The sequence below is a fragment of the Phlebotomus argentipes genome, unplaced genomic scaffold (genome assembly GCF_947086385.1).
Source record: "Phlebotomus argentipes unplaced genomic scaffold, Phlebotomus argentipes genome assembly contig_6, whole genome shotgun sequence".
NCBI classification, from domain to species: domain Eukaryota; kingdom Metazoa; phylum Arthropoda; class Insecta; order Diptera; family Psychodidae; genus Phlebotomus; species Phlebotomus argentipes.
This window is the reverse complement of record NW_026776145.1, coordinates 3,855,741-3,880,402: the sequence shown is the minus strand read 5'-3', so window position 1 is coordinate 3,880,402 and position 24,662 is coordinate 3,855,741. Positions and strand designations below refer to the sequence as shown.

General features: G+C 38.9%; 1 protein-coding gene across 1 annotated transcript in view; it reads left to right on the top strand.

Moving 5' to 3' along the window:
* The first annotated feature begins 2,965 nt into the window (after positions 1-2,965).
* LOC132257890 (visual system homeobox 2-like) overlaps positions 2,966-24,662 on the top strand; it is a 31,418-nt gene continuing 9,721 nt past the window's right edge. The window contains exons 1-4 of the mRNA XM_059754938.1: positions 2,966-3,838; positions 10,536-10,589; positions 17,987-18,077; positions 18,294-18,420. Coding sequence (XP_059610921.1) covers positions 3,484-3,838; positions 10,536-10,589; positions 17,987-18,077; positions 18,294-18,420 — 627 coding nt within the window. The 5' untranslated portion in view covers positions 2,966-3,483. The remainder of the gene's footprint in view (positions 3,839-10,535; positions 10,590-17,986; positions 18,078-18,293; positions 18,421-24,662) is intronic.

Below are 24,662 nucleotides of genomic sequence, written 5' to 3'. Positions count from 1 at the left end.
GGTGGCATATATGAGAGAAAAGCACTTTCAGTTGGCTTGTCCATCCATAAAAATCCCAATAAATTAGATGGGGAAGTTTGTTGGGCAAATTTTATGTCTCTTTCCTCGTTGTTGTGGCAAATGAACTCAATTTATTGGAAAATCCGTATCTATGGCTTTTCACTCCATTCGCAAGGGGAAGGGCGCTCGCTATGAATGTTACTTGCTCTGAATTTCTCAAAATATATTTGTACACAATGTTTTGTGCGGTCAGGGGATGAATGGGAGGATGAGAGGACAATAGAGGAGAGAGACACTGCCATAAACATATATCTTGATTATCAAATTAACAAAACCTCTCTTTCGCCACCCACTGCGGAGCAGCGAGAGGAGAAAACAAGTGAGTGAAAGAGCGGGAATTGCGTGTTCAAAACAAAATAACGACGATGAACACGAGGGGTTTCCTTAATATCATTAATGTCAATTTATAAAAGCAAAATTGCGCGATTTGAGCAACATTAACAATTCATTATGGGACTCTGATTAAATTTTATATCAAATGTTGGTTGAGCGCTGAATTTCCTCCAGTCTCTTGCAGGTTCTCGGCACACACAGTGGAGTCCTAAGTGAATTTCATACACATGACAAATTTCGCATAATTTGCGACAAGGCTGACGGGTGAATTGAAAGAAGATGGAAAAGGATCCAATTCACAGATGAGGCGAGATTTATGGGCAAAAAAATTTCGCACTCATATTCTGGCCTCATTGTTGGACAAACACTGGCCGGATTTTATTCAGTGAACCGTCAAAATATTTGAAAACTAATTTTTTGCCATCTCACACCTTCATTCTCCCTCATCAACCTTCGTCACTTGATTCTTCTGCGAGCTTCGAGAGGTGCAACATTGAGAGTGATGGAGAGACGTTTTCTCAAGCTTCTGCTACATCAGCACCTCCTGTTCCATCTCACGACCATCATCTATCCCAAATTGGACAATGAATTTCTTCTGCACCTTCTTCAATTAACCCTTTCGCACGTCGCCTTCACAAAGTAATAAAAATACACCGTTTCAAACAAACACTCACTGTTTGAATAGATTCATTTCAAATTTCAACTGACCCTCAACATTTTTAACGTTTGAACACTTGAGAATGCTGTTTTTCGGAATTGAGAAAAGAGAAATTTATAAAACAAAAATATTAGGATTTATTAAACACATTAACAATAATAATCCTTTATATTCACTTCGATAAGAGTTTAACCCCAGTTTAGAAGATAAGAGCTCAAGAAAGAAATATATATTTTAAAAACTTCTCAATATGCACAATTATTAGAATTCTATCTGATGCCGAAAAAAGATTTAACCTAACGGAAAAGGTAAAGATTGGAAAGACAAGGACCGTTTATGTGAAGCCGCGACGAAGCCACATTATGTTTAAAATGAAATCTCATGCAACCTATATGTAATTTACCACATTTCCCAAAGCATGAAAATTGCTAGGTTGATTGCGGAAGAATGCTCTGCGAATACCATAATTAGTGGATTCCACATGGAGCATCGTGTCCGTTAATCCCGCATTGTCAATGTCGGCATCATTTGCAAACGAGAAGCATCAAACATGGAATTGTTGCATTATTTTCAATTATACGCATGAGTGTTGGTTTGCATGATATTCACCTTCAAAATAGATTAATTACTGTCATCAATGATAGTCATAGTGGAAGACTTCATTTCACTGCCATTTGAAAGGCCCATCATAATCATTTCCCTACCAGGGATTTCATTGCATTTCAAAATTAATTTGCACTTTCCTCTTGCTCTTGTACATCATCCACAATAAATTGATGTGATGATGATCAAGTAAGGCGATTGAGAAATTATAATCCGGAGTGCGGACAAATGTAAACAATCTATATAGCATTTTCATAGTTCGTGGGAGAGAGAATTTCTCCTTAGAGCAGCAAATCATGCGTTTTTGAGGGATTGAGAAAAAACACACTATTTCTCATTATCCAATCTCAATCCGTCTTTCCGATAAAGTAACTCTAGATTGGATGTACCATTGAGTCGCTACTTTCAGCTCTTCACACTGAATTGACTCTATCCTTCAACATGCTACTTTCCCCAGGATCCTTCAATGGATGTAGCCAATCGATAGATTACTAATTATCGATGTTTAATTAACATGTTCTCATTGTTGACGCTGCTTTAGCAAAATCAGCCTTTTCTCCTCTTGGTCACGACAAATAGGGACAGCGATACGGGAATCTGGATGGTGGAACAGAGACGAGGATGCCAGCTTGGGGTTATTCATTCTCCACTTTGGCCCCTTTTCACACTCACTCAACCGGCACGCTGAGAGTGGATCCGGACTTTCTAAAGGGTGACCTGAAGAGAGGTCAATAGGGAAGTGTGTTGGGCAGAGCGAGAAGACAGTGAGGGTGTTTGGTCATGCGCTCAATGGTGACTTCTTCCATTTCTGGGCAGGAATTCCACGAGCTCCTCCATACGTATTCATCCCTACCCCGACCGCTTCTTCGGCACTTCAACCTCGGAGCCACATCCCACTCGCCAAGAAACGCCTTTGAGAGCGACAGGGAAGGTATCTGTCAGCGAGAGTGAGAAGCGAAGCCCATGATTCAGATAAATGCGTTGCAGAGCGAACCGGACGGGTATATGAGCACACCCGGATGCTTCCGTCTCGCTTCAACCACCGGGAACGGCACACGCCTTAGCATCGGGCAACCCCCACGTGTCGATGCATCAGTCGGAGTGCGAACGGGAGTACACAAAAGATGAAGACTGCAGCGAAGCCGGTGGATTTATTGGTGAGGTGAAGATGTTCAGCGGACTTGTTGTTCATCAACTGTGGCGACGGAAGCATCGCTGACATTTTTATTCGCGCGTGTGAGTGAGAGAAAAATCGTGGATTTCCTCCATCCCTCACCCACCCCTCGTGGCAAATTTCACCACCCCCTGACTGTGATCGAGATTGACTCTGCAGCTGTGACTCGGACACTCGCGATTTAACCATCGACACAAAGTCTACGCCATTTAGTCACTCTCCGACTCTCAATCATGTCACTCCTTTCGCAGACTCGAGACTTCGCGGACGAATCATAGAACAGTTCCAATTCTGAGACTTCTACATTTGCTCAGTTCATCTCCCAACAGGCGATCCCTTGCAATCCTTGTTTGGAAAGCTGTAAATGGATTTATTTCTCGATTTTTGGAAGAAAAGAAAAGAAACAAACGAACTCCTGAAATAGTGAATTTTTTCATAAATGTGCAGAAAAGTGGAAATCCTATGAAGTGAAATAAATACATTTGAAGGGCAACGAAATTTTTCCCAAATCACAATTTTTCCGAGACTTTCCGTCGGCACAGCGGCAGCTTGAATTTTGCAACCCTTTGCATCAGTGAATTCGGCCAGCAAGCATGATAAAATAGTGAAGAGAGTGAAGAACAGTAAAGTGAGCTCCTCCGAGGCAAAACACGCAATGAATCTGGAATCGCTGCCGCGTCCGGAGACGATTCACGTCACAGCACCAGGAGCTCTCAATCGGCCACCGCCCAGCTCTCAGACGATGCCCCAGAGATCGCCGTTCGCCATTCAGGAGCTGCTGGGCCTCAGCGACTCCACGCGGCACCAGAGCAACGCCGTGTCCGCAGTGACCCCATCGCTCTATCCTGCCGTCGGCCAGACGCCCTTCTCGGCGGACCACCACCAGATGACTATGGCAGCTTCCCGGATGGCCTACTTCAACGCACACGCCGCCGTGGCCGCCGCCTTCCTGCCGCACAACATGGCCACGGGCGCCGCTGGGCCCCTGTCTCTCCACCATCAGTCCTCAGGTGAGCGCTCAGGTTTCGCCTCCCAGTGTTATGTCTCCAAGCGTCCAAACAATGCCAAACAGAGCCCGCGTGGCAGAAACGCTCCGCATTATGCAAAAATCCGTTAGCGAGCTAATAAATAACACCTTCTCTAATTAACCCTTTCAATTGGCGTATGAGCATAAAAAATCGGCCATTTGTTGTCATGTCATACGAAGAAATTGTTTTATTGGCCTCCCCGTGATTTTTGTCCTCTGTAGTTCTTCATCACCACATTCATGCCAAAAACAATTTAGACAATTAATTTGGTTTGTGAGAAATCCGGGTGGTATTTTATTTCCATCCATCGCCCAACACGCATTTCCATTATTCTCGCGATTCAATTGAAATTTTTGCACTTCAGTGTTATGCACACAAATTCGCGCGCACACAGAGACTGAATTAAAATGAGTGCGATGAAGAGAATTTATTCATCTATTGAGTGATCTATTTCACTTTAATTGCATTTTTGCCAACCATTTACACACACACGAACACTCCATGCAAAATGATTAATAAAAGCAGATAAAAGTGGAACTCACAGATAAAAGTTCGGCTCTGGTGACATTTGATCCTCTTGCTAATTGGAAGTTGGTGGCAAATTTGAGGAGTCTTTTATGTCCTTTTCGAGATAGATTTCCTTCTTTCTCATGCGATCTTTTGTTGGCCAAAAAGAAACCATCAGAGAAATTTCCTCTGTGTAATTTACACTTTTCCTTTTGAGTCCAATTTCACAACCTCTGGTAATTTTCTAATATCGTAGACTTTGTGCAGAAAAAAAAACAGGGGAATTAGAATAATTTCATCGACGCACATTTCTTGAAGGACAGAAAAAATGGACCTGAGAATGCGGGTTCATTCTATAATGTTAAATCTCGCACTTCAGTCTAGAGTATTGTAATTCTATTGAAGAGCCACTATAGAAAAGAAATTCCTCTATTCATGTGAAAGCGAAAAGGATGAAACGTAAGAAGAAAAGTTGAGGAATTTCAGAGTTAATTAGAAGCACAAAAAATGTCAGTATTGAATTTCCTTGGAACGTTTCTTCAGTGTGAAAATAATCCTTTTTCCCTCCTTCTGGGGCGAAAACACTTAATTTATCCTGTCTTTTTGCAATCAGAGGGCGAAAATTGTTACGAATATAAATTAAATTGATAGACATAAAATCTCAGGCAAAAATTCCTTTCTCTCATTCCAAATACTCCGCGTTTGAATGAAAGAGTGAGAGAATTAATTATTTTACACTTTGTGACACGATGCCATTTGAAAATGAAGTGAAAATGCTCCGTCTTCGTATTTAATTAAACCATTAAGCGTTCCTTTTGCACAGTTCCTTAATTTATTTTCCGTGCGAAACTAAGGATCCCGACGGATAATAAAATTCTCACAATTATATCTCGAAGACGCTTGAGATAGAATAGGTAGCCGAAATTACAACAATTTTCGAACTGAAAACCCTTCTATGCTTCAAGTTCCAGATCAGAAGTGTTTTATGTGTGTAAATGAAGAAAATTCGCCATTACTGCAAGTGAGAAGTATGCATTTTATTATGTCTTTTAATAATGCTTAAAAAGTATAATAAGAGAAGCATCCGATAATTTCTAATGCTTCCCACTTCTTTGCGACCGAATTAAGAAATAAAACAATCTCCAAAGAAATTTAAATATTCTTCACAGCTTGAATTCTTTGACTTTCCCTAAATGTGGCAATAAAAATAGCTTTGTGACAACTTGGGCACGAGTTAATTTATTTTCTCCACCGTCTTCGCGGACTATGAGAAAAAAAGCACCCCTGAAAAAGCACTCTGACTTTCGTAAACAATGAGAAAATTATCCCTCAATTTCAACCCTCAAAGTTGCGAATTCGAGTATCTTTAGTGGATGTTTATTTGTCTTTGCTTTTCGCGGGAGGAAATGAGAAAAGGGAAAATGCTCAACCAGAAGGAGTTAATTGAAAAATAAATTTCTTTAGAACCACCCCGAGCTTTCGTCAGCACTTTCACCCTTGCGAGGCGAGTTGGGCTTCTCTGGTGAAATTAAAACGTTTTGCAGGAGTGAAATGTGCGAAAATTAACTCTCTAATGATGTGAGCTTTTTTATTTATATCCACTGCCACACAATCTTATTAATTGAAATGTAAATCACTAAACTCGGGACGTGAATGTCCCAAATGATGAAAGTGTGCAATGAATTGGGTGGCTTGAGGCTCCTCAAATCCGGGGGTGGCGGTGACGGAATTAAATTGTAATGAAAATTCCTTTTTGTCTTTCCTCCCCAACTCGCGTCAGACAATAATGAAAATCTCTCGTGCATTTTTGTCCTCATGCTGAGCTCTTTCTATCCCAGTTTTTGCGTCCCACCGTGAAAAAGTGCTGGTGAATTGATTAAATTCATTGTGAATTTCGTCAACTTTGCCATCCTTCCTCACATCAGTTTGACCAGTAAAAATTTTGCAGTTTCGCTGGGAAGAAGGAGGATTTTTTTGTAAATTCCAAAAAGATACAGTGCGGAAAGTGTCCTGCAAAAGAGTGGATGTGGATTGAGTGCAAAACAACATTTTTCCCGTGAATTGCAATTGCAGATTATTTAATTTCTTTTCCATTCATAGCTTTTTGCATTCACAAATACGAACGACACGGCAGAGGAGAGAGTCGAGCACCTGCCCATGAGAATGACATTTTAATGGGTGGAAACATAGAGAACAGAAAATGGAAAATTTGCACGACTTTCAAGTATTAATTTTTTAATTAAAGCGAAACAGTTGGATTTGATTCATAGCACGAAAGATACGAGTCGAGAGCAACTAAAAAAAATTCACTGCACGGGATATTAAATCAAGATTCATCATTTCGTAGGGAATGGAATTTTTGCTGAGCACCCAGAAACTTTTTCCCGCCCGTGGAGTGTGAGAAAAGTCCCCGCGTGAATGGGGAAAATTGAATTTAAATTGAGTTTTTTGTCCACGCCAAAACTCGAATTTCCACTTGATGGCACGCCTTCAAAGCGGGGCCAACTTGAAAGAATTACTACATCGTCTCATTAGCGACAGGTAATAAATGCACAAAGAACTCAGCAGAAAGTTTAGCTGTGCAGCTTCAGCAGCAGATACACTGAGCCTCGTTGAAATGTTTCTTGTGTGAAATATATTCCTGCGACTTCATCCTTCATGTCTCCTCCACTTGCATTTCATCAACCCTTCGCGACGGAGCTGAAAATACGTGTTTTTGCGCGGGAGAGAGAGAACAAAAGCCACCCACATCCCTCTTTGTCGTGGTAGCTCTTGTATGATGATTTTCACACCTCGAAACAAGCATTTAAATGGAGCTGCCAACCGGAAGCTCTGACGCTATTTCCTTTTCATCTCACGAGGTGTGAAACAATTAAACTAATTAACTCTCACTCTTGCATTTTGCACCATTTTTTCACCTCTCGCGCATTCCCTCGCACAGCCATTTTTTGTGTCATCCGTGTCTTACAGCTTCCGGCTTTCCGGCTTCATACGCGACCCACTCAACAGATAGGTTTTAAAAATTCACCACAGCTTTCATTAGCCTTTTTCTCGTGATTGTGCAGCCAGTGTCTGCTCTTTCGCCAGCTGAGTGCTGAAAATGTCAGCTGAAGGTGGAAAATAAGCTCTGTTAACCATGTATTTGTTGTTTCCTCGAGCAAATGGAACAGAAAGTTCAGAATAACAGTCTGACTTAACCAACTACATTATGAGTTAGTCATTGCCAGTGTTATTGTACGGAAGACGATATTTAGCTTCGTCTCTAGGTTGTCTGGACATTAAAATTATGTTATTGTACCTTCGAATATTTATCTACGAAATTCAAATGCCTAAAATTCATATCGGATGTAAGGGAATTAACTCTTCGACTGCACTAAAAAGTATTTCTTTAATCCTCTCCTAGTCACACTTTTCCAAAAAAAAGGGATTAAGCGGATAGGGACAAATTTAATGTGTGCTAAATGATCAATAAATGAGATATATCATTGGCATTACCTGGACCATTGTCATTGATGTTTGAAAGGAGAAGAAATAAGAAATCGAGGATAAATAGACCGCCTACAGATGTTCATGTCAGGGACCAGGGATTAAATGTTGTCCCGCAGACGTCATCGCTCTCTTTCACCCAATTGATGTGTGAAATTTGATATTTTCAGGAAGAAATCCACACACTCGAAATTCCATTTAATTGAGAAGAATTCCTCCAATTCATACCTTCTTCACCACATCAGTTGTTGTTCAATTTGCACCAAAATCAGCCACGTTTGACACACGGCAGTGAAATTAAGGACCAAGAAAAAAACTGACAATGAAGTCCTTGTGATCAATGAACTCGTTGACAAGGGAATGGCTGGGAGAGATTTCACACTTTCTCACTGAATCCTGAGCATCTGAAGTTACTCAGACCACTTCTTCTCGTCGACTGGTTGCAGAAAGTCGTCACTCCAACTCCTTCTCCTCTGGTGTGCATGGAAAGAAAGGAATGTTGTGTGAATAAACAAATGTAGTGCTGACGCTGAGATTATCAGGAAGTTGAACTTGCAACTTAAGGATCAACTCAAGAAGTTCCTTGATGACCATTTAGAGACAGAGGAATACTTTCATGCTGTTCTTCACTGTTCTCAGGCTTCCGCATGACAATGTTGACTCAAGTAATTAACCCTTTAGCGACACCCTTGAAGACAATGAAAGCAAAAACCAACTCAACGAACTTAAGTCTGTCTGGGAACGAAGGAGTTTTTCCCGATAGCAATTGTTTGCAGGATGTCTGGAATATTCTCTCAATTAGTATAAAATTGGGAAATCTCAGTAAATCCGTACAAGACAATCGAATATTTTCAGTGTAGTGCAGAAAATGGCAAGAATGCATGCTTTTCTTCCTTTCACATACATGACAAAGGACTGAAAAAAAATCCCTTTCTCACCCCTTTCATTCAACCTCTCTTTCTTGACATCTGTAAATATACACACGTTTTCGAGAATTCAGGCAATTGTGTGGGAGAGGATTTATAGAAGAGCAAGAAATATATATGTAAATAAAATGCAAATGGAAAGGTAAAGAAAAATTCACAAAACTTTCCACAGCAATTTTCCTCTCGAGACATTTCTATTGTATCCTGATTTCGCTCGTCAATCGTTTCGCTTTATAGATTGTTGGAAAAACGATTTCCATTGTTAATTTTATTGCCTATATTCGAAACTAGTGAATTGTGTAATTTCACCTTCATCCTCTCTTCTCGTCTTCTCTTCAATACAATAAACATCTATTGATTTCATTCATTGTCACAATTCAGCACATTTTTTACGGCATCTTCACGTGAAATTCAATACTTGGACGAATCATTTGGCAAAAAAGGCAATTTCCGCAAGATATGCTTGTGAAAAAATGGATGACCAGTATTTGATAAATTTAGCAGCTGTGTGAGAGACACCTTTAAGGGTTAAGACTTTAATCTGATGGAGTGTCAAATGCCATTTACGAAAAACAGTCCCACCCTGAAACACATACTATGTACATCGATTATTTTGGTATGAAGCTCAGAAATCGCATACCTACATCTACACAACAGTCTTCATGACAAATCGAAAAATATTGAATGAAACGCCCCATTGAATGAGTTTCTTCAATTGAAGAGGAAAATAACTGTTCGATCTCCGAGATGATATTTGAACTTGAATATCTATTGATTTGAGAAGTCACGATAATTTTGTCTACTTAATCAATTGGTTAATTAATTTAAATAATAATCTCACCATTTCTGATACATCCATTGAGAGATGCGAAGGATTGGAGATGGAAGAAATCCCGAAGGCGAGTGCGCGCCCTCAAATTATCCCGTCCATCATCAAATGAGATTCTTTGTCGCCGCTTCTTTTCACCCTCCATCAAGCATCATCATTGTAGGTGTAAATTCCTCGTTTTCGCATCATCGTGAACGCCTTTTGATTGAATCATCACAGATAATTTGTGAGTAGCTCCGTCGTGTCTATTGATGACATCAATTGAATATTGAGTTGAGAAGAGATAAAAACGGAAAATTGTATTACCCACACCTTCACTGGACAATCCATCTATGAGTGTTCTCTGGCGAGCTGTTAAACCCAATAATAGATTGGCCGATTGTGGTGTGGCACAAGAAATAGCACGGTGCTGTACACTGTAATTACGCACTGTAATTTTAATATCAAAATTGGTCTTCCATATTGTTGGTGCGAGTGTACTTTTTTGCATCGCCATCCTCCACTATTATATTGATACTTCACAGAATTATCCTCCTCAGCAGCTTCGCATGTGCTTTTCCCCCCATTCAGCAGCAGAAGTATCACCTTTTATTGATAAAAGTTGCCCAATCTTGCTCTAGAGAAAACATCCCCTATTGGGAGAGAAAACCGAGGGGTGAAAATTCTTTATTGTCTTCGCCCCATCATCCTCTTAAAACGACTCTTTTACCCACAACCGCCACCTTCTTGTGCTTCTGCCTCCGCAATGAACCAGCCTGGTGAGAAGTCTTCTTTTCCCCAATTCTTCCCTCCAATAAAATCATTTTTTACTCCTCCGAGAAATGGAAATGGGAAAGTGAATAACAAGGACAAATATCGCGAAATAAAATAATAAGCAAATGATTGAATATCTTTGGCAAAGAAGGTATTAACAATTCTTTTTTCCTTTCAGGATTTTCCCAATTGAAAACCTCTTTTGGATCCGCTACAAGTCCTTGTTTGCCAGGTGAGTTGGATTGATTTTGATATTCTGAAATTACCTGAAAATATTGCAAACTGAAAGAAAGAATGAGAGTAATTATAAAAACCCTTTGGACAAAGATAATACTTACTGCAATCGAATGATCGAAACCAACATTGAGGGTTAAGAACCGGAGATAAACGCGAATCAGAATTTAAATGAATAAATCACAAAATCATATCTCACATGCAATTTAACACGGAGAGTGCACGAGGGTCAGAAAAGGGGCGCTTCATGGACGCAGAACACTGGGCGATCCCCTCATCATCAGTATTATCATCATCTCTGCTGGTTGCTTTTCACTTTTGTTATTCAAATTTGGGACGCATGAACTGGGAGTGAAGGAGTGGCATGGGTTCATCCAATGAGACACATTTTCAGTATCGAATAATTGAATTAAATTCCCATTTGCGTATTACACTGGAGCTTTTTATGAGGCACTTCTGTACGCAGAGCAATCAACATTGCTACAATGTGATGTTTACCCTTTAATTCACAACTCACGTGCAACTGCAACTTCGTGCGATTTGCCGAAATTTTACACAAGAGGGAAGCACGTGCGATGCAGACATCTTGCGTGAATTTCGCTCACCCTTTCCGGAATAACTTTTTACCCCTGCGAATTTCACACACCTTTAGCCATTTATTTTGCGAATGTATTCCGCAAATATTGCTCTTTCACATATAGCAGAACACTGCAACCCCTTCGCTGAGTAAATACTCTTTGTTTTCAGCACTTTATATTTTGTCTCACCTCAAATTCATTCACATCAACTCACACGCTCAAACATGTCTTCCTTTTGAGTAATGAGCTGCCATCACTACACATACTTCTGCCCATTCTCCTTTTACAAATCAACGTGCATTTTTTGCACTCAATGAAAATGTGAAGAATGAGATGGGGAGTTGGAAAAAAGAGCTCATGCTAATTGAATGAAAATGAATGAAATAGGAACATAGCAACCATACTAAAAATCAAAATGGCGACGATTGTTTACATCCAAGAAATAGAGGAAAACTCTGAAATATTTTATAGTTGTGCAAATGATATGAAAATCAATGGAGAATTTTATGGAAATAAAAAAATATACTTCCAATAGTCAAGAATTCGCTAGAAAGTTTACCAGAACATCAAAGAATTGTTTGTAGTGAGGAGTTCAAAGAGAATTTTCTTTGTCGCCAATTATTTTTCATCCCAGTCCAACAAACGAAACTGAAAAGTAGTTTTCTACTTGAATTAAATGCTTCAATATGTCTGTCGGGATAGAGTAAAGTGCACAAAGGGTTTGTATATGGCAAAGACTTCGGTTTTCGCATCCAATTAACTTCATTTTTAAAATATGTATTGAATGAAATTTTATGGGTGAAAAATTCAATTTATTCATTAAGTGGGAATCAGCACTGATTAAAATTTCCCAATTGGCGATTAGAAAATGTCAATTGGCTTGTGGATGAGGCGAGGTTAACTGGAAGAAAGTTTCAGTCTGGAACATTGGGAACACTGGATAGAAAGTTCTTCGTCAGATTGAAATCAATTTAAATCAATTATGTTGTTGGAGGAATTTTCAACAAGGCGCCAATTTTCCAATCTCCTTCCGCTTCGCACATCCAAGCAGATGAATCATGTCGATTTGCTGCACTCTATCAAGGGTCACAAATTGCTCCCTTTAACACAAATGCCTTCTGCTACACATCATATCGGATTTCCATCGTTCCACACACACTTTCCATCGGTTCCGAAAAAGTGTCAAAATAAGTCGATGAGTCCCATAATGAGTCTATCGATTCCTCGTAAATGCTGGAAGAGATAAAATTCCCGTGAACTACTTTTTGTGCGCTTCTGTTTGATGAATTTCTCAACCAATTTCCATTTTCTCACATTTCGATTTAACAACTTTCTTCTGGATGAAAGCGACATTTCCAAATAACTCCATCTCTCCAGACGCTCCATGCGGATTAGAAACAGAAAATACACTCTTGTTTGAACTGTCTCTCGAATAACAGTCTTTCTTAGTATCACACTCGAACAAACACAAGATTATCCAGCCAGAAGCTCGTGAAGTGATCGAGAAATTGAGGTTGAATTGACATATAAAATATGGGCGATTGATAAAAAAATATTCCCTGCGTGAAATAATTTCATCCACAAATATTTGATAGATCTGCTTTTATAGGCTCTATTTAAATGTTATTTCAAGTAATGAGATGATGAGATGATAAAAAGAGTGCTGAAGACAAACACTTGAGTAAACACTCAGCGAACCTGCGCAAGAGCGAGTGAGAGAACATTTATTTCAAACCAAATATGGATCTAATTGGATGTTATTCGAAATGTGCCCACAAGAGGTGAAAGAAAAGGTGTATCTGGTGCAGAAGTACATTGTGCCAATTAGATTGCTTCAACAGTTGCGCAATTATGTGACAAATTTGCCCTCATTTGTCTAATAAATTTCTAAACACTGATGCTTGACAATGTTGAACAAGAACGATTAAGCCAAGGATTAAAGTTCAATTAATGACTAATTTGTATCTTTCTCCCCACATTTTTGCAATCATTAATTATCACTCCAATTATTACAAAGTGTCTCTTCGCCAAGACGTCCCTCGATGAGTCGCAGGAAATTTCGACTCCACCCTTGAAATTAACTGTTAGTGTTAACGATTTTTCTTTCCTTTTTAACACCTTAAACCCTTTCGGTAAATATTTTGACACGTTTCCACAACCCTTCATTGAAGCTTCCGTCACACCCTGTTTTCTTGACACAATTTACGCTTTTTATCACTCAAACTCGCCACAGTCTCACGAAAGACTTTATTGTAATTCATTATTCCCCAAAAAATATAATGCGCATCTCTTAAAAAATAGTTAGCATATCTATTTAGAAGGTTTGAAGTAAATTTCAAAAATCAAATATAAGTCCTGAAGAAATAGAATATTTTCAAAATACCGCGAAGTCTTTTGCCTTCGCTGGAATATTTTCCATATAACTCTTCCTTGCCATACTTCCTCAACCCTCAATAATAATAATTTTAGGTTATTATTTCCATCCTCCGACTGTAATTTCAATCACCGCACCATGAATTTTGCTCAATAATTCAGGATGATTCGACAATAGAAGCGTTTGGAAAGAAATGTTACACATTATTTATCCTCACTTCCCTTTTCGCTCCTCTTTCACTCTTATTGTGTCCTTTCAATCACCTCTTTTGGGGACCATGAATTGCACTGGGAAGGGCGACAAAGTGACACTGAGTAAATAAGTTTTTGTAGACCACGGAAAAAAGGGTTGTCAGCGACTCGCTTAATGGGTTAATGGAATAATGTAGCATGTCTGTGTTATTTTGGACTTTTCCGAATGAAACAATGTGGAAGGTGACAAGTATAAGAGATTTACACAGTATATAGTTCTGAATGTTTTCCAAAGTGAGCATGCATTTTTGTCGTCACATCGAGGTCACAATGTCCAATTAAAATGTCCCTGCACTGGAGCCAAAATTCGTAATTTCCCTCTCTCAACAAAGTTGAGGACAATTTCGAGAAAGTTGTTGAGGAAACTCGAGGAATTTGTGAGAAGCTCAATAATGAGAAAAACAATTTGATGAGAAGCATAATTTGCCAAAAGGACAGAGATAATTTTAATTAAAATAATCAATTTTCAACAAAATTATCCTTCTTGCACACTCTCTTTTGCACAAAATAGCTCATTTGCACATAAACTTTCACATGTTCACAGCTCTTGGCTGAGGCCCCAACCCACAGTGGCTCCCATTGAAACTATATACGAGGAAAAGGGTATCGCCTCTTGGGGTTTTGTTGAATTGTAATTCACCGTCACCACCCCCACAATATCCACCCGCACACCAAATTCTCTCCTCCGCCATCATCCTTAATGTTGGGCGAGAGTTTACATAGCTCTTGTGGTGGGAACAGAGCGAATTTATCAAATTATTTTCTGCTTTCTTATGAGCCAAGCCACCACAACAGATAAAACCATTCCCGTTTGTCAAAAATCTTCAAGGCTCTACGTAGAAACTACGGCATTTGCCAAATAGTTTAGGGCTAATGAAAAGAAAGAATTCTGCCGGGACAGTGATTAATTGATTCACGAGACTCTGCTTGGTATTTTGTGGAACTAATTTTCAATTTGGAACACACATTAACACGCCGTGACACGAAGCGAGTGTACTGGTGGAGAAATGGTCAAAATGACCCTAATTACTGATTTATTGTACAGAATTTTCAGGGTAGGAATAAGGGTTAATTTCACACTTTTTCACCCCCTTCACACATGACTCCCAGCTCACTGGCATATTCCACTTATTTTATACACAATTTCACACCAAATGTGGCTGATTTGGATTTTAATTAAATTAATTTAGACCAAATATTTCAAATTTATCTATTGCATTTAACTTATTTACCTGAATTCGAATAAAACATATATACTTTTATTGCAGTGTATATATGGAAAAAGTTGATTAAAATGTTTTCCAAGTTCGAATCAAACTTGCTTTTGCTCCAGAGTGAAATTGAATATACTTTAATTTAGATAAAAATTGTCAGAAAAATAAATTAAATGAATATCTACATATAATTAAGTCCTGAAATTTAATTGTTTATACTTTTAAATTGCTTTTTGTTCTTTGTCGCAACACTTTACTAAAGTCACAACAGATACAATTCTTATTATAATTCACTTATTTCCGTGCAAATTTCCTCTCCGTAAAACAATCTCCCCATTCGTAGTTCCTCACTGCTCTATAGGAAGGCAGGAGGTTTGTGGTGAGGTAGAAGCTTATTCACTTAAATTGCACTAATGATTTTGAGGTATTTCGCATTTACATGTCACTATTCTCTACCCTTCCTGTGAGCGGAGAGAAGATAATGAAGCATCCGACTTGCATTTGTTCACTCCTCCAAATTCCCTATTTCCTTTTTCACCTGCACACCGTCATGATGATATGCGACGAAGGAAATCCAGGTGTGTATCTGCTTTCACTTTTCCACCGCGCGTCTCACCTATAAAGCGAATTAAGTACGAGTGGTGGCATTAAAGAGTAAATTGGAGTCCCGCCCTGTGCGAGAGGGAAAGATTCATCAGGACGAGAACAGAGAAGAAAGGGAACATTCTACACATAGTACATACTTTCGGCCCCTTTCTTCATTTTGCCGCACACATTAGCGTATGTGGAGTCCTTCTGTCTTCTGGATGTGGAATTTACGGGCAAAGTCGACTTTCCGGCAGCTATTTAGGACATTTAGGGAGATAATATACATCAAACTCAACCCACTTGTTCCACACACGTCTTCGCTCAGACTCTCCAAACTATGTCTTTGTCTATTGCTGAATTCATGTCTGGCAAACTAATTCCACAAATAGTCAACTTCACGTTCTTCCTTTTGGAACTACGCCATACGGAAAAGCAACTATCACAAGGAATATGAATGAAAGAGAATGATTAGAAATTGATAACTTTATCCAAAAGCTTCTCTGTGGCTGTTTAGACTCAAAAAACAAAACTTCTCTCTGCTCATAAACTATATTGAGAGTCATAATTAATAATCAGACATTCCAGAACTACACATTTCCCCTTATTAGTCGCTCTTCTCAACTATATCACAGCTCCTGAAGATACCATGATATTCACATGTGAATGGCCACCATTGGAGAGGGTAGAAGACCTCCTCGAGAGCAACACTTCTCACATACACCATGTGGAATGTTGGGAAGGATTTCTAATTAAAACTGGAGGATAATATATTATTGTCATTTCATCGTTTTCCCGTAAATGGCAAATTATCATACTCTAGACACACAATCCGAGAGCCTTTTGTGAGTGAAGAAGCAGGTTTGCCTCATCCAAACATTTCTGCGGAACTTTTCTTCAGATTTTTCTCTACCACCACCAAAACCATCTTTTCGTCACACATAGAATTTCTGTGAGTTTCCAATTAAAGCCTCCAACAAACCGTGAAAAATTGAATGGCGAATGATGGAAGAGTACCATGAATACATACGCAAACTCCACATAAATTCGCGAAACATATTATTTACACGGAGGGGATCCTTTTTCGCATTCGAATCTCTCCTCCAACCCACTCGAATAACTTCCATGGTACACACCCCATTTCAAATACATTTTCACCATAGCGTAATTGGCAATTTGAGTAGATATTTTGGACGGAACGGAAAATATTTCACAATCATCATGCGGGAGGGAGTTTAAATTTGGAATTTAACACATATCGCAATGCCTGAAACGGCTGAAAACTCTCCTAAACTTGACTGGCGGAGGGTGAAAATACCCAAATTCCATAAAAGACACTCATATGGGGATATTTTCCACTTGTCTCGTGTGTATATGTAAAAGTCTTTTACGACTGTAATTTTGATGTCGTGAATTTTATGACTCAAGTGCGACCACTTCAGAATTTGGGTTACAAATTTGTTATGTGCTTTACAGGGGAAAATTGAATTGAAAGTCAATTATTGGTTTTTTTTTGAGAAATATACAGTGAAAAATTCTGAATTAAACGAAACTTTTAACAAATACATCATAAATTGTACATTCACGAAAATCATTGTGGAGAAACTTTCATCAAAACTTGTTTGCTGAATGTGATAAAAGTTTTATACCCACATTTATAGTGCTAAGAGATCTTCTGTTATATTCCATTTCCGAGATAAAAGGAGAATGGCAAAAATATTCATCAATATTTGTAAAAGCGAGCATAAAAGCGGAAGGAAGTTGTCGATGAAGAAAGAAGGTTACATGGTGGAAATGTGATTTTCACCTGTACAGCATAAAAGAAGTTGTTCAGTTGAAAGTTAGAATTTCCGGAATATTTTTCCCGTGAAATTGGAAAACACGTTGGAGAATGTGACTCTTGTGCATTTCATCAGTTAATAAATAAAGTACGAGCTCACGACGAAATCCAATTTCCACTCTCCACCCAATGCTTCCACGGAAGAACCTGAGAAGTGGCAATTTTTATTACCACCCAAAACTTTTCACCACCTCCTCGCCCACCCTCTCAGCCAAAGTACCTTTATCCTCCTTCCCTGTCGCTCCCGCTTCCGAGGCACGCGGGCATTTCCGAGCAGTAGTTTTTCCACCACAGAAGCACGTCGGAGCGCCTTGAATTATAAATCACAGGGACGAATGAGGTCGAATGTGGGGCAGGATGGAAAATGTAAATGAATAATGGATAGTGAAAATACCCCGAATGACTTGCTCAGAATTGATTCTTGAATCTTTTATATCTGCGTCGCAGATTCCCTCTTATGCATTTTGCAAGAAGTTCAAACTTGTGCCCAAAGCCCCGAATGGCGAAGCATCTTCTCCACTCTCTCAAATGTTTTACCTTGTGAATTTTTCAGGTGTTAGCTCATTAGATGGAAGTAAAGATTTTACCGTGGATGGCATCAATGGGTTTGGTGGCAAGAAAAAGAAGAAGAAGCGAAGACACAGGTAAGAGTTTCACCCTCACATTTTCACACTTTCATTTCACGATGGGGATCCTCTGCAACCCCAATCAATTGACTTTTCAATTTCTCCTCCATTCGAGACCCTTCCGATAGGGTTACAAGAACCATCGAGTTTTATATTATTAACCAGTCAATTACCATTCAGAATTATGTACTGAGCCCATCGCATTGACTAATAAATTTTGTACTTTCTCATTAGTCGAACCATTTTTACGAGTTATCAACTGGATGAGCTGGAAAAGGCCTTCAAGGAGGCTCACTATCCAGATGTCTATGCCAGAGAAATGCTGTCTTTGAAAACTGATCTTCCAGAGGACAGAATACAGGTGAGTTGGAACATCATCTCGTGAAACCCTGCTCAATCCTTTTGTCTACCTAAATCACTTATTCCTCACCTCCATTAGCAGACAAAGCGCGAACATCCCATAAATGCCTGTCATTGAGACAATTACATTCTTATTATGAAACTTGAAACCACACTTTTTCCATGTCTAAAGACTCTAAAAAGCAATAACAAAAAAAAACTCAAATCCATTTCAACCACATCTTCTCAGTGTGACTAGAGAAACACTTGAGGTGTTGGTGTTGGCAAAATGCAAAACAATTTTTTGTGCACTTTTTACGCGTTTCTCTAACCCTCATTGGCGTTCTTTTAGACAATTTCACAAAATACTCAGTAACTCAATATTTTTTATCTCAATAAAGTATGAAAAATCTTTAGGCGCAATTAAGCCATTCGTATCCTTGAATATCCCTAATAATTAACTCAAATTGGACTCTTTCACTTTGAAAGAATTCACCAGAAATGCTGATATTGGTAGAAAGAGAACCTGAAGCTTATTTCCATGGAGTTTAGGTTAATAAATATCAAGTGGATGAAGAGGAGTCTCACTTCCCTTCTGGGAAATCCATACCGAAGACTGTGCCAACGAGTGAGATGGAAACTGTGTAGTGTGAGAGAGCCTTTTCGCTTAAGAGAAAGGACGCATGCGTCTGAGGAGTCCTTCTCTCCTCCGGCAATGGGAAACCCCTGGAGAAAGAAGAGAATATCCATGGCAACAAAGAGGCGCTTCCAAGCCGAACGAAGGCGGGTGGGAAACAGGAGGGAGCGAAATTGGAAGTCAGGGCGACCGGAGCTAATAGAACATAAAATTCTTTCTTATATACTCCAATTCTTACCATGATTGGCTGTCTGGTGAGCAGGCCGATCCACTCCAGTTTCGGCCTGAGCGCTAGAGGGTGATGGAAAATCATCCTTGAATGAAAAATACCCCCACAGAATTGCTTTGGAGGTCCTGCTAGGAAGTGAAGTGGCAAAAATTGATTGCAGAACCGAATTTGAATTCAACTGGGACGCCCCGGAGGGGATTTTTCAACCACATGTGCCAATCTTATTAACCCTCGTGCGGAGGAATAATTGGAAAAAAAGTCGAAGAGAAAGACTTTCACGACAAGTATAATTGAGAAATGCACCTTAAAAAGATTATAAACTCCCCCAAACGCCTAGAGAGAATCCATTGAGAGAAAGTCTATCTCATCAGGGATAATCGCATTGACTTTCACCCATCCGAGGCCACATTTCTCATGAGGAGCGGCTCTTCGCTTCGGAACATCTCTCTTGCCATCCTTCTTTGCTCCAAATTAACAATTTTACAATTAAAATCAATACTCTTGGCTTTTCTGTGGCTGTATGTGTGAGGATTATGTGCTTTCCATGGATAACCGAGGGGATTTTTCTCTCTTCCCCTTCTCAACACCCTCTCGGGATTTGGCGGAAAAGCGGGCAGACGAGGGAAAAGCCACAAACTTTTCCCGTACCCTCTGTGGAGAGAAAGAGAGCAGAATGTTGGCACAATGGATGGAGAAAATAATTTCTGTAACTTGGCTGGAGATAACGAGACACCAAGTGGAGGCGAACTTTTCGTGAACAGTGAGACTTTCTGTATTTTTGGGTGGGTGAAAGTCAAGAAAATGGGAAGAATAAATTGGAAAATAGCGTGTTTTGTGTTCACTCAATGATACTTAAGCCATAACACCCCTCACAAGAATTTATCTCACCAAGCTTTGATTTTAAAAACACACGTAGAAAGTAAAAAGCAGCTATTTGTAAATGTGGGATGAAAAGTAGAAAAAAATTTTGTCTGAATTCGTCAAATGTTCTTAAATTACATCATTAGTAGTGGTCTAATTATTTCATTTGCTCAACATGGTATATTATATAAAAAAAATTTAAAGGTATTTGAATAATATTTTTCATTTGGGGGAATCTGAAAAATCTCTTACGCACTTAAAGTAAACCCTCATTATCAAATAGATTCGGATGAGTGGGTGGAAAAGTAAACAGAAGGTCTGAACGACATCAAATATTGGTAATTGTTAATTTACTTCCATCAAATACCACATTCTTCGTGTTCTCTCCCGCGGGAGTTCTCGCACAAATCACTTTCGAGCTCATCCTCAACGCCCCTTTGTCACCTTTATCCTCATCTCATTGTCACCCGTAACGAAATTTCAATTCCATTTGATTAAATAATAATGTGAGGTCGTAAAGCACATATTGTAGCATTTATGCAGAGCGTTGTCGTTCCATGTAGGGAGAATTGAGTCAATTAGGGGATGACACTCGTGTTTTTTGCAGTATCTTGTATCAAAATAACCAAACAATTCACAAATTGCACTCAATTTGCCAAAAATCATGCATTAATTATATGAAAATTTTATTGAAAAGTATTAAAAACGGCTTTAATTAATAAACTGCAAGAATGTACGTGAGATTCAGCCTTTTCCCTCCATTGCACCGTTCATGTCTAAAATCATCCCTTGCCATTTTGTACTTTGCACGAGGGACACAATTATATTATTGCATGAGAAGCGTACAATACAACTTGTATTACATGTTTGTTGTCCCTAAAATCTTGTTACACATGTCGATTATTGTCAGGTTCGCCTTCAAGTCAAACGACCCTGGAGGAATAAAGGGGGTTTTAATGATGACAATCGAGAGAGGGCTACTGACAAACCCTTCTGTGAAGCGCTGGGATAAAACGCGGCACATCAAGTGACTTTAATACCCACTTTGGGTGAATCAATTAATTTAAAATTCATTGTGATTTTCACAGCCCAGTTGATGGATCGATTTTGAGAGTATTTTCTGGGAAAGAGCGAAACATATAATCAAACGCCTTTCGAGGAAAAACATCGAGTAAGACAAAACGTACTGTCCATCACAGATACACACCAGTGAGATTTGATTAGAGACACAGCAGGTTATCGCAATCGTGAATGTGACAAAACCGAATTTTCCCCCGAATTGTGAACCACCCACTTCGGTATAATATTCACCCGAAAGATTTTAGTCCTATAACACAATATACATATATGAGTAGAATACCTATTTTAATCTAATCGGAAAGAAATACACAGAATGTTGACAATGGAGTCAATGGGAAAAAAAAACTAATTAAATTACCGAGTAAATTGATATTTCCAAAATTTACATCCCACCCCGTGTTAAAACATCCCCAAAGCCTAAATTTACTCCAAAATGAGATAGGGACTTTTTCACATTCACAATCACTCACACCATCGCGGATGGTGTGTTTTTTATCAGTGGTGTTGAGAGAATTTAGCTGTGGACAAATTGGTCTTTTGTGTTAATCGAAAGCGAATAATTGAAAAAATACAGTAAAATGGAATTTTTACTAGGCGGAAAAAAGCGGAGGTGGGCAAGAGTCGGTCTGTGTGCTTTTGACAGCGTAATTTGCGTCTAGAATTGTTATTGGGTGGTACAAACTCAATTGGGGGTTCCCAATCTCTCGGCATTTCCACCCCCGCGTACACTTGGAGGGAAATTGATTGCAGAGAAAGAGACGCGCTCTATGCGAATTTCTCTCTCAAGCATTTTTATCTCAGGGGGAAAATTGCCATTTATGAAAGTCACATCAATTATTTATATACCCTTCAATGGTTCTCACCACGAACATCTCAAAGTGGTAATTTTCGCCCACGTTTAGAACATTCACTCCTCCCGCAATCATTCTGAATTGTATAATTCTCCCTCATGTCACTGGCAAACACGGCAATTTTTGTATAATGCATTATATTAAGAGCAAAATCATGGAATATGTCAAAACGTGTGCGATGAAAGAGAAAGGAGTGATTCAATACAAAACTTCCAATTGGTAATTAATCAAATCCTCGGTGACATAATCAAATTGGAAGCTCGATGGGAGCTCATTTGCGAGGTTGACTTTATTCTAGCATTCCACCCACACCATTTTCATGCATCTACTTAGTCAGTCGCCCCGAGGAGTCTCTCATTTGCATTATACTTGATTAATTGCTTCATTGATGCGATCTAATGTGATTTTCTAGCGCACACAAAATTCCATCAAATCGTGTTTCTCTCTCCCTTTCACGCTGCTCTATCGTGATTCACACGTACTTACAGGATAATTGAGAACACTATTGCGAAATAAACATAACAATAATGGAAGATAACTGCCAACAGATTCAAATAAAGCGCATATTAATTTTTAGGAAAATCTTTCTTCTAACAATTCAGCCCCAACTAATTGTAATACCGAAGGTTTTCATTCAAAATAACTGCTATACAGCTCATTCTTTCCACACAGCCTTTGTTCCCCTCCTCTTGAAATTCCACACTCTTCTAGAATTCCTTCAAGATTGAGTGTATTAAAAGTGGAGTAATTGAGGGAAATGAGTTCGAAAGAGGTCGTAAAATCAACTTCCTCAGATGAGAGTTGAATTAATTAAACGGTTCTCCATGCAAATTATGAGTCATTTATATGTTCATCTAGAAAATGAGTGAAAAGCAAAAATCTAATTAGAATTGCACAGAAGTCATATTTAAATAAGACGGCATCAGCGCAAAAGGTGCTGAAGAAGAAAAGGAGGAATAAGACCTGAAACTTTATTCAATGAACTTGCGAATATTTTAAATTCAACCCATTCTTCTCCCATTCCATTCTCACTCTTTCAATATTAGTATTATTTAAAGATTTTTTTTCGCTGCACTCTTAAGCTCGTCTTAATTTTATTACGAGATAATAGAGTGACTTGGTAATTTCTTTTGTGAAATATTTCTTCTCTCCTCTGGCCTTTTCTTCACATTGGCACCATCGCAAGTCTGTAGAACGCGTACAAATTTTTAACAAACCGTCAAAGCATGAAGCTGCTAATTTGTCTGTCATGCTCTACTAGCTGATCTCATTATTATTATTTTTCTTCCACTGATTACAGAGCAAATAAATATTATTTTTCGTTACCAACCTCCTTGAAATTGACAATGTGTTGGAAGGGAGAAGATATAAATCCACTTGAACATGTGTTTGAATATTTTTTACCCTCCACATGCCTCCTTCTCGGGATAAAATTAATCGTATACTTCTTTTTCATTGTGCTGACGGCCTTATTTCAGTCTCCAACATTGGCTGATTTTCTTTTTTTTATATTAATTCTCGCGCCTCTTCGCGCCATTGTTGAACGGAGGAAGAAAGAGTCTTTCGAGGCGTTGTATGTTTCTTTTTCATTTTGGACACACGAGGAATAAGTTGAAATGTATGGAGAAGAAGGAAATTTCGGGGCTATTTTCATTCATTCCAACCCACTATTAGATGATTTGCAATTTCACACATTCTGACCAACACAAGGCAAGGAAGTTCGACATCCATCTGAAAGAACATCACGCGTTGGTAGAAAACAGTTGGAAGCCGTTTGTGACAGCAAATATTTTCGCTATTAATATGAAATTTTAATGATTTCTCTCGTCTTTTGATCTACAAAAAGTAAACTTCACAAGTTTTACTGCTAATTTGCGGGATTCAAAATAATATAAAGCCCGCAAATTTCTATTGTACCATCGATGTATTTCCGATATGTGAAAAGGACAACATATGTGAGTTGTTCTGTCTGCAAAATTCTCGAACGCTCGAAGATGCGTCTTTCGACGCATGATAAGTGAACATAAATGGACCAAAGAATAAAGAGGGAAAACACTTGGTGTCGCCATTTGCATTGTGAAGAGGATTCTCTCGGGAGATAAAGCACATCAAAGAATTCTATACCTTCTTTTCACCTCACTCAATTTTCCATATCCAATCTGTATAGAACCATGTGTGGCATTTCGAATGGATGAGAAAGAGAGATGGAGAAAAGTGTTGAAAACTAATTTTGCTGTAGAAGCCACTCTACAAGTTGAGACTCATTGAAAGTTTTCACTCGTGTTTGGATAACATACTAATTATTTATTTAAATTTTCTGCCGTAACTCCCCACTTAATGGACACACAGGCTTTTGGCGCTACTCCATGGGTTGGCATTCGGCGTGTGTGGCATTCAGACACTCACTCCTGGACAAATTATCTCAATCTTGTCTCGTCATGACAAATTGAAATTATTTTAACTTCTCGCGATATTTTTTCTCAGCGCCGCACTGTGTATGCCTTTGAGAAGTATGTTGGTAGAGACTTGAATGCTTTGGAGAATTGAATTCTTTTGATCCTTTTTGGTGTCCAATTGAGCATCCTTCATCACACAATCAGCGCCTT